At 48.6% G+C, this 11458-nt stretch overlaps 1 protein-coding gene across 1 annotated transcript; it reads left to right on the forward strand.

Moving 5' to 3' along the window:
- The first annotated feature begins 3862 nt into the window (after positions 1 to 3862).
- Positions 3863 to 7783, forward strand: NKX3-1 (NK3 homeobox 1). The gene is given in 3 exon segments (XM_074195317.1): positions 3863 to 4031; positions 4033 to 4304; positions 6241 to 7783. Coding segments are annotated over 3 exon segments (726 nt in total). The 5' UTR covers positions 3863 to 3987; the 3' UTR covers positions 6651 to 7783.
- Positions 7784 to 11458: the final 3675 nt, after the last annotated feature.

Raw genomic sequence — 11458 nt, forward strand, 5'->3', positions numbered from 1 at the left:
TTGTTTGTCTGATGCCTAAAGCCTGAATCTGCCTCAGCTACTCTTACCACCCCCCTCCCCACCTTCAGTTGGCCCTTAGGGGCCAAGCAAAACAATTCTAATTACTCTTCCACAGACAGCCCTTCGAACGCTTAATGGCAGCTGCCAAAATCCCTCCTGAGTCTTCTCTTTCCTGTTTAATTATTCTCGCTTTCTTCCATCTATCTTGGTTTGACATACACTTCAGCATGCTCACCCTCCGCCTTATCAATGTCTTTCCTCCAGCTCAGGACTGCCCTAGATGTAGGCTGACCAGCACAGAGGAAAGGTCCCAGGACTGTCGCTTCCCTCAGTCCTGCACATTCGTCCTCCCGTAATGTTTCCTAAGATCACTTTGCCCCCTTTGCTGCTTGGTGTCTCTCTTGGAGCTTGCTGTCTTCTCTGACCCCCTAGATACTTTTTAAATAAACCATTAGCTGGCCATAGTTCTTTCCCCAACAGATGAACCGCCTTCAGAGAACCCACCACCTGCTTAGAATAATAAAAACGAGTTTCCAGGAAAGGGTACTTGAAGTGAACCTAGAAAGCGGAATATTCAATAATGACTATTAATTAAATGGTCATTGAACATATGAGAGGGGAAGGGGATTCCCAGTATAACACAGCGTAGAAATAAGTCTGCTATGTGTGGGAATTAGGGAAAAGACCAACCTGTAGGTGAGGAAGAGTGAATCATTAGATCGAGCAGGCTGACTCCACAAACATAGGACATTGGTCCAGAGAAAACCATAGGAACTCCCTGGTGGTCACCTGGATCTGAACAGGTGACCTAAAGCACAAAACTGACCCCTATTGGAAGCAAGGGAAGCTTAATAAATATTGGTCATTTGATTGAGATGGGGTTGAGGGGAGCAGGAGGCCATGTCACTACGGAATCTGGTAATGATGCCCTTACAAAGAGATACTGGCACTCAGAGTCTGGAGCATCTCAAAGATGGAAGGAGCCTTTGAAAATGTAATTTCAGATTTGTCTGCCTAAAGCAACTGAGTTCTGGAGAGGGGGGAAAAACTTAGTCATTGTCATAAAGCAACATGAGGAAGAAACAAACACTGGTCTCTGACCTCCTAGACTAGGAGATCTTTTTCCTAGACTTTCTTATACCACAGTAAAATGAGACCCTATGATAGAGGGCTGTGATTCCTAGGTTGGGGCATCTGGACTTTATTGCAGATTTGCCTCAGCTGCTTCCCTCTCGGGAAAGCCATTCCCACTTTTCTTTCTTCCTTTTTTCCTTTTTCTTTCTTTCTTTCTTTCTTTCTTTCTTTCTTTCTTTCTTTCCTTCTTTCCTTCCTTCCTTCCTTCCTTCTTTCTTTCTTTCTTTCTTTCTTTCTTTCTTTCTTTCTTTCTTTCTTTCTTTCTTTCTTTCTTTCTTTCTTTCTTTCTTTCTTTCTTTTGCAAAGCAATGGAGTTAAGTGGCTTGCCCAAGGCCACTTAAGTAATTATTAAGTGTCTGAGGCCAGATTTGAACTCAGTTTCTCCTGACTCCAGGGCCAGTGCCACTTAGTCACCCCCATCCCCACTTTTCTTCTGCACCGAATGCAATGATAGCTAAACAGCATTCAGCATAGGACCTGATGCAAATGGCAGTTGCTTAATAAATGTGCATTTCCTTCCTTCCCATTCTCCATTGTAATTAGTAGCACAGTGGATCAATCTCAGGTTCTAGACTTAGGAAGACCAGAGTTCAAATGAGTCATCTATTAACTAGATGACCTGGGACAAGTCCTTTCACCTGTATGCTTCAGTTTTTTCATCTGTGAAATGGGGATGATAATAATTGCACCTATCTCCCAGAGTTATTGTCAGCATCTAATGATATAACTGTAATATTTCCACTTCTTCCAACAATAACAGCAAGACTATTCAATACCTTGGGCTTGGTGATAAATTTTGGCCCCCTAATTCCGTGCAGAGTCATTGAGTCAAACCATTTGCCAGCTAAAGAATGAATGGGAGGGGGGCGGACAACAAATGGAGTCCTTTCCAAATCTGGGGGTGGTAGGATGGGTGGGAGGAATGAATTCTCAGTATCCTGAGGTCCTTTGACTCTGCATCCATCCATGGGTGCTCTCAATGACTCCCTGGATATCTGAATTAGAAGGAACCTCAGAGACCGTTGAGTCCAGTCAGTACCTGAACAGGAGCCCTTTTGCAGTGAACAAACCAGTGGTCTGCTATTCCCTTTCTGAAGGTCTGGAGAGAGGGTCAGGCCACCACTTCCAATCCAAGATGGTTCTCAGATATTCTGTATATGGAGGCTCCATCTCCTCCTTCTGCTTCCTAGGAGAAACCTTCCCTATGTCCCTTCCTCACCTCCCCCTCATGGTCCCACTCTCCCTGACTTCTCTTATTTACTCTACCTTCCCTCTCACGGTTTCCTCCCATTTATCCAGTTAAGACCTCGCTGACCCATTGTTGTTCCGCCAAGTCTCCCCCGTTGGCAGGGAGCTCCAGGAAGCAGAGGCTGCTGTTGCCAGTCTGTGCACAGAAATTCTAAAATTTATATCTTTGCAATGAAAAGCCGGTGAGAGGAGTGGCTATGTGATTTTTATTTCATTTGTGCAATAGAGTACTGGGTCTGGAGTCAGGAAGACTCTAGACCTTAGTAATGGATAGTGAAGTGAACTTGGAGTCAAGGAGACAGACTAGGTGACCCTGGGCAAGTCACTTAACCCATTGGCTTCAATTCCCTCAACTGCAACATGTGGATAATGATAACAACTTTCTCCCAGAGTGCTCCTGGAGGATCTGCTTAGCACCCTTTAGGGACTCGAGAAAGGCCAGGCTTTTAAATGCACACAATAAGGATTTAGGGACCCGACCTATGTTTCCTTCTACTTAAAGAAATTGGCGTCATCTCTGAAATGTAGGTGTTGAGATCTGCCTGTAGGTGACTTATCCAAGGTCACTCAAGCAGATGGACTTGAACCGAGGGCTCCCTGACCCTGAGGAGACTGTCTATTGGTCCAGCTCAGAGACAGGTGCTTCATGACTCGCTAAACTGAAGGGATTGCAACTTTCGCTCCCTCTTTCTTTTTTTGTTTTTGCGAGGCAATAGGGCTAAGGGACTTGCCCAAGGTCGCACAGCGGGGTAATTCTGAAGTGCCTGAGTTCGGATTTGAACTCAGATCCTGCTGATTCCGGGGCTGGTGCCCTAACCACTGCGTCACCTAGCTGCTCCCCCCACTCTTCCTCCTTGCCCCCCACCCGGTCTCCAGAAGCCAGATCGCGAGACACTCGAAGACCGCTGTCCTGTGCTGTGGCAGGCCCCCGGGGCGCTGCACCGCGCTGATCTCTGCTTTGGGAGCTCTCTAGCTGGGGGGGGGGGGGGGGGCTCTTTAGGACCCCCACCCCCCGGCTGAGCGCAGCGGCTGTCCCGGGCTGGCCGGACTGCAGGCTGGGGGCTGGGGGCTGGGGGCTGGGGGCTGGAGTGGCGGCTCCAGGATGCTGAGGGGCCGCCAGAAAAGGGAGAAGAGACTCGTCTCCCGGAGCAGGAGAGAAGGGGCGACGAGGGCCAAGTGGCAAACCCAGGGCCCGAGGCGAAGCACTCCCTGCCTCCGTAGGACGGAAAGGTGCAGGAGCCGGCCGGCCTCGCCGCCAGCGCCTTCCCCGCCGCCCCCTCCCCAAGCCCCCTCGGCCCCCCCGCCGCAGGCCGTGCCGGCTCCCCGGGGCGCAGGAGCACCTGGAGGAGGGGTGGCCGAGGAGGGGCGCGGCCAGGCTCGGCGCCGGCCAATGGGCTACGGATCGGGCTCCTGGCCCTGCCCCCGCCCCCGGGCTGGATAAAAGCCGCCGGAGCCGCAGAAAGCGAAAGTGGCCGGAGCGGGCAGGGGCGGTGGGAGCCAGGCTGGGACCCGGAGCGCCGGGGGCAGCGCCGGGCAGCGCCGGGGGCAGCGCCGGGCAGCGCCGGCCAGCGCCGGCCAGCACCAGGGGCAGCGCCGGGGCAGAAGATGCTGAGCGCCCAGGAGCCGCCCCCCGCCTCGGGGGCCCCGGGGGGCCGCCGGGGGGGCCCCGGAGCCGCCGCGCAGCCCTCGGGCCACGGCCCTGGCCCCCACCAAGCCCCTCACCTCCTTCCTGATCCAGGACATCCTATGGGACGGGCCGGAGAGGCGCGGCGTCGGGAGGCCCAGCCCGGCTCCCGAGCCCCGGGCCCAGGCCCAGTCCGGGTCCGAGGGCGGCCCGGCGCCCTGCGCAGGGCAGCCGGCGAGGCCCGCCCAGGCGGACCGGAGCCCCGAGGCGGGCTCTTCTCCCTCGGGGGCAGAGACAGGTAAGGGGGGCCCCTTCCCCAGCCCAGCTTTCGGAGAGCCGGGGACCAGGACACCGGGGTCCCCCCCGCGGAGGAGCCCTGTGACCGTGGGCACGCGAAACTCCTCTCTTTTCTCTCTCACATGGGGGGGGGGGGGGCTCCCAGAAGGCTAAAGTCCCGTTGCTCCCAGGGCTGCCCTGGGTGGGGGGGGGGGAGTAGGGGGGACTGGCACTTTGAGACTTGTTGGGCCGCTGCCCCTCTCCCCATCCGGGAGGGGGTCCCCACAGTCCCACCCTCTCTCGCCCTCTAGCTCCCTCTAGAGCTCTCTCTTGCCCCCCCCCCGCAGGTCGGGGAGACTTGGGAGGCCTGCGAGTGGCCTTCCTTGCTCTCCCCACAGCCACCTCCCTCCTCTTCTCGTCCACTAGAGGATGGCGGCAGGCCTGGGGCTAGGGGGCCCAGATTCTGCTCCCTCGCGGGCCTGGGCAATGAATGGCTTGTGGGGCCGGCCTGGGGAACAGCTCTTTTCCCTCCACTCCAAAGGGACGCGACTAGAGGCAGCAGCATGGGCCGGGGGTCCTCCCTCCGATGCCGCTCCTTCCATGCAAGACATCCTGGGGGGGGGGGGGCGGGGAGAGGGGATCAGACTCCGAATCGCACCTCGGAATGGACCAGCACTTAGAAGAGTTGCAATTAGACCTACCCTCACTAGGGGCTGGCTTCTTCCACCAGGGAAGCTGTGACCATCTCGGAGATCTCTGGTCTTGGGGGAGAGAGAGAGAGAGAGAGAGAGAGAGAGAGAGGAGAGAGAGAGAGAGAGAGAGAGAGAGAGAGAGAGAGAGAGAGAGAGAGAGAGAGAGATGGGGGGGAGAGAGGGCAGGGAGAGGAGAGGGGGAGAGGAAGAGAGGGAGAAAGAGGGGGAAAGAGAGGGGGAGAGAGGGAGAGAGAAGGGGAGAAGGAGAGAGAGAGAGAGAGAGAGAGAGAGGGGGAGAGAGGGAGAGAGAAGGGGAGAAGGAGAGAGAGAGAGAGAGAGAGAGATGGGGGAACAGAGAGGGGTCAGCTAGCTGCCTAGTACACAGAGATGAAATGACCAGCCCAGGGCCCCAGAGCTAGCATGCAAGCCAAGGCAGGTCTTCCTGTCTCCCAAACCAGTTCGTGACCCACCGCTCCACACTATCTCTCTTTTCTCAGGATAAATCTATATGTTACTGATTTCATTTTGCAGTTGAAGATACTGAGGCTCAGGGGCAGAAATGACTCCCAGGGCTACACAGTTCAATACAGGTCACTTCTCCCTCCATTTATGCCACACATCCTTCAGACTGGATAGTCTATTAGCTCTATTCCACTTTCAATTCTTTTCCTATTAGGCCCCAAACTCACTTGCTCCTGTCCTCTTTCCCCTTCAGTTCCCCCCCCCCATTTGTGATGGGTGAAGTTCTGATCTCTTGTAACTTGGCATATCTACCACAACCTGAAAAGTATTGCAAAGGTCTTTATTGAGTTCCTTTGATTAGGGATCATAGACTCTCAGAGGTGGGAGAAACCTTAGACATGATCAAATTTAATCCCTGCATGTTCCTGAAAAGGAAACTGAGTCATAAAGAAGTGTTGTGACTTTCCTAAAATCAAACCAGCAGTAAGTGCCAGAGACTTATTAGAAAATTGGACCAAGTGGCCATCAACACTCCCCTGCCCACCCCACCCCCACCCCAACACACACACACACACACACACACACACACACACACACACACACAAACACACGCACACTATGCACTTGAAGAGAATTCCTCAGCTATGTGAAAAAGCCCCAATGTATCCAGGTTCACAGTGGCCTACTCTGTTCTCTTTCTGCAGAGATAAGGCCTGATGTTATTATGTCCTGTTCCCTACTAATATGTAACTTTCTCTCCTCCCTCCCTCCCTTCCTGCCCCTTTCCTCCCTTCCATGTTCCAGATGCACACTTTGAGACCTGTCTTTTGGACTGTGCAAACCCTTCCAGTGCTGCCTCCCCCAAAGCCCTGAAGCCACCCAAGCGCTCCCGGGCTGCCTTCTCCCACACCCAGGTCATTGAGCTGGAGAGAAAGTTTAGCCACCAGAAGTATCTGTCAGCCCCTGAGAGGGCTCACCTGGCCAAGAATCTCAAGCTCACGGAGACCCAGGTCAAAATCTGGTTCCAGAACAGACGGTATAAGACCAAGAGAAAGCAGCTGACCTCTGATCTGGGAGACCTCGATAAGAACTCTCCCCTGCCCAGCCTAAAAGAAGAGAACTTCTCTGGGGCATCACTGATCTCCATGTACAATAGCTACCCCTATTACCCTTACCTCTACTGCTGGGGAGCTTGGAGTCCAGCTTTCTGGTAACACTGGCTAGTGACTGGGACCCAACCCATAGCTGCTTCTTCCACTTTGTTCTCTGAAAGCAAGTGGGGACCAGAGTCAGGGAGATTAGGAGAAGAGGGGGGCCCATCCACCCTGCCAAAGGCTTCGAGTGGCAGTCAAGTCCCCATTTCTTGACTGATGGATTCACTAAATCTGTGACCCAGAAGCATATTTAATATTTAAATGGCATTCGGGGCCACCTAAGGCAAGAAGTGAGGGTACCCTTCTAATTACAAGGATGTGACAGAGGAAGAGTCTTCTTCAGCTTGGGGTTGAATTAGATGATTTCTCAGGTACTGCCAACCAACCAGCTCTGAAGTGAATCTGACTCCCTCTCCACAACCAGTTTAACTGTCTTTGCTTTGAACTCGCCTTTCTTTAAAAAAAAAAAAAAAAAAGAAAGAAAAAAAGAAAGAAAAAAAAAAACCTAGTGTGAGCTCCAGGGCTCTCTTCCCAGTGCCTTTATTCTTTATTTTATGAGCTGTCAGCATCTCTGTTTCCGGGAGGGTCTGTTCTTTTCCTTCAGCTTGATCACCTGTGTAAACGGAGCATCTTATGAGAAGCTAAAGTCAGAACAGGGGAGAAGGCGGTACCAAGCCTGGGGCCTTCTGACAGGGTCTGCACTGTGGGACTGACCTCAAAGAGCAGCTGCACCTCTTTGGACCTGGAAATGTGCCTAAAGTTCTCTTTGGCTCTCTCCCTTCCCCATCCCCAATAGAATGTCAGCTCCTTGAGGGCAGGTACCATTTCATTTTCTGCCTCTGTATCTCCAGTGCTTGCCACACAGCAGGTGTTTAATAAATGTTTATTTCCTTGCACTTGGAGAAGGTCCAAGGCCTGGACAGCTTCAGAAGTGGGTAGACAAGGCCGGATGTTAAGTTCTAACTTGGTGGCTGATCTAGGGAGGAGGTGAAAAAAGTACATGGAAAAAATTGTTGAAAGTTAAAACAGAGGTAAACTCCGAGAATCCATGAACATTTATTACGTCATGAACTTGCTGACTGTCTGGTAAAGCCTATAGTGTCCTTCTCAAGATCATTTTGTAAAATAATTGATGGAAATTTTAAATTTGAGATAAAAGTAAGTAAAAATAAAGATGGATTTTTTTTTAATCATCCAAGTTTTCCAACCCTCCAGAATCAATCCAGACCCTTGGAGGGAGGGGGCAGGGCCAGGTTAAGAAGTCCTGATCTAGAGTGTGTCCATTTTTAAAAGACCCATAGAGGATGAGACAGTTTCAGACTGTCTAAATAAACATGACTCTGAACTGAAGATATGAGTGGTGCCAAAGTTCTTATGTTTCCAGTGGGGCAGTGATAGTCAGTGGGGGTGAGGGACAGGAGAAGAAAAGGTTTCCCTTTGTACTCATGAAACAGTGGAAAGAGGATGCAGATCTGGATGACATCCCTAACTTTCCCACTGACTAATCCTACCCTTTAACTGCTCAATGCCTCAGTTTCCCCATCTATAAAATAGGAGAGACTTAAACCTGTCCTTGCTTACCTCACAGTGCTGTGAAGCTCGCATGAAACTAAGTTGGTGAAACAAATATTTTTCTAAATGAAAGTGTTAGATAAAGATTAGGGTGTTTTTTATTATGGATTCAAGGAGCTATTGCTGGCATTTTCCCTTTGGAACCTCGCAATACTGTCACTCGGTTTAACCAGAGTTCTATCTCCTGCCAAAGTTTCATTTTGAATGCCAATTGACTTTCTTCAGGCTTCACCCTCTATGGAGCACCATTAAGAAACCCCACCTTCAACTGGGTTGAGGGATCTAATTCCTATTTCCTTTCTTAGAGGTCTTGGTCTTGATTCTAACTTGCCTGCAAAACAAAATAAAACAAAAATGACAAGTGAATTGCACATCAAAGGCCTGTTTAAGAAGCAAATAATTCCCTAATATAAGATACTAAATTCTAAATCCTATCAAAGCAACCATATGGAGTGAAGGACGTCATCCTTCAGGTTCAGACACTAGGTGATACTACTTTGTGTGCTTCTGACTCTCAAGGTTTAGCTGATCCTTTCCCTGAGATTCCTCCCACAAAGAGAAGGAAGTTTCAGCTGCCATGTTGGAGAACCCAAAGAATAAAATTTTCTGAAAGATGGCCTGGTGTCAGTGAGGTAGAGGGCTCAGAGGGCAGGACTAAGGGATGCAGTGGAAGAACATCTGATGATAAATTGGGCTGAGAAGTAGCCCTGCTCCTCTTTGCCTCACTGATCATGGTGAAGGGAAGAATGTGAGTTTGATGAAGGAAGAAAACAGCTCCGACTATTGGACAGCCCTCTTAAATGTCCGCCTATGAAGGAAGACATTCTAGGTCTCAGGTCCTGCAAATCAATGAATACAAGGGCAGAGATATTGGTAAGATCTACTCTCCCAACCTAATGCCCCAGTGACTTCCCAGATCTAATGAGATTGAAATGCAAGAGACACCTCAAGGCAGAGAGACATGGAGTTGGACCTGGGCAAATGTCTTTGAAAATGTCTTTGAAAACTTCAGTTTCCCCTTCTGGATGAACGCTAAGGTCCCTTCTAACTTTATCTATGTCCTAGCAAGTGTCCTGTTGCAAAGGTAACTCATAGAGAAGGGAGCACAAGGGGAAGGGGTTGGAGGAGGATAGCCAGTTCTCTACCAGATCCTTGCTGTCTGGGAGTTTTTTCAATGCACTATTTAAGTCTATGTACTAGCAAGTGTCCTGTTGCAAAGGTACATCATAAAGGAGGGAGCATTTGGGAAGTGGGGGGGGGATGGGGGGTTGCCAATTCTCTACCAGACTCTTGCTGTCTGGAATTTTTTTCATTGCACTACCTATTTCTATCGAATTTCAAACCAAAACAAAAAAAAATCCCTTTTAAAAGTCTTCATTTTTAAAAGGACTAATTTTCAGTTAGTGACAAAACTGCTGAAGTAAGCTTATGAAAATTTGGCCTAGCTCGTCCTTCTCCTGTAGTCTAAGCTCTACTCTGAGATTTGGTGCAATGCCACCATCGCCCATGATTAAACTTAGACCCACTTCCAGAAATCTCAGGATGATTCTGCCTTAATTACTCACTCCCTTTCAGATTTGTTTGCCTCTTAAGATAACCTTTAATCGCTTTGGAATGCATTCTCTCCTCACTGTTCCAAATTTCATTTTCTCAGCATGGAGATTTATAAATGGGCATCTTTTTACTGTGATGTAAGTGTTGCAAAAGCAAAATAGAAAACACAAGTTTTGCTTCCAAAAAGAACTTAAAAAACAATTTGTCATGGTCGACTCCCTTGGGATGGAGATGCAGAGTCAGAGCCAGCAAGATGAACCGTGCCCTTGACGGCTTCACCCAAGTCCAAATGTGTCATTTCAGTTCAAGAACTCAGTTTAGCTTCTTTCTCCCAATGCCCACCAATCTTTCTGTCAATGTTTGTGATTTGAATCGGTAACTTAGCCCCCAACCAAAAAGTCATATGTATACATATATATATACATATATATATATACATATATATACATATATATATTGCAATATATTGTGGAAACTTCTTTTTAAAATAAAGTGCCCTATTTGAAACTATATTGGCATAACTTTATTTTCTAGAGAGTCTGCTAACCCCAACCTGTCAGACCTTTTATTCAAGTATCTTTAGTTCTCTAGCAAGTCATCCCTGAATTGTTTTGTCCACCTGGAAAATGAGATTAAAGAAGGTGCTATTCGAACTCCTTTTCAGCTATTGATATTCACTAAAGGTCAATGACAGAGGTCTCATGGTCCTTGAGACTTTCTCCCACCTCAACTCTAACCAATAAACTATCGGAGACCAAAAGAATCCATAACTGTCACTGAAAGGCAAATACACTAATTCCAGGATCTAGCAAATCAGACTAATGCATTTATGATTGGTTGGGAAGATGGTTGGATTCAGAGTCCAAGGATCTGAGCTCAAATCCCAACCCTGCTGCTTATTACCTATGTGACCTTTGGTAAGTCTCTTTACTTCCTTTGTGAAATGAAAAGCTAAATAGATTATCTGTAACTAGGGACATCATTTAACCTTTCTATGCCAAAGCTTTCTCATCTATCAAAGGGGAATTCTAATGTTTGGATTGTCCAACTTTATGAGAGTGTTGTGAGGCTAAAAGAAGATTAAGCCAATTAAAGTAATTATTTCATTTGACTTTAAACCCCTGAGGAGCAGGTATTAACCCCAAACCCAAAGATATGAGATGATCCCTTTCAAGAAGCTTAGACTACTAGGGAAGAATGACATGGATGAGTTGGAATTGTTCATTTGAACAAGCATTTTTTCAAGAGCCTACTAGGTGCCAGGGGTTTACTAAGGCCCAAGTATAGAGTCAACATGGAAACTAGTCCTTACTCCTAAGGTATTGACTTGGGAGGGTCACAATAAACTTGAAACTGTGATTTTTTAAAAGCACTTTCTTGGGGGTGGCTAGGTGGTGCAACCGCCCTGGAGTCAGGAGGACCTGAGTTCAAATCCAGCCTCAGACACTTAATAATTACCTAGCTGTGTGGCCTTGGAGAAGCCACTTAAGCCAATTGCCTTGCAAAAAGCCTAATTTGAACTCCACTTTTACACTTTCTTCACATTAAGGATGGAAAGGATAAAAGTGGAAAGGATAAAAAAGCAAAAATGATGAAGATGAAGGTGGTGATAATGATGACAATACTTTATTTAGTATTTTAAGACTTACAAATCACTACATCTGTTATTCATTTGATCTCCCAACAACCCTATGAGAAAAGTGCTATTGCTAGCGCCTTCTTTCTAGCTAAGGAAACTGTGG

The sequence above is a fragment of the Macrotis lagotis genome, chromosome 1, assembly GCF_037893015.1.
Source record: "Macrotis lagotis isolate mMagLag1 chromosome 1, bilby.v1.9.chrom.fasta, whole genome shotgun sequence".
NCBI lineage: Eukaryota > Metazoa > Chordata > Mammalia > Peramelemorphia > Peramelidae > Macrotis > Macrotis lagotis.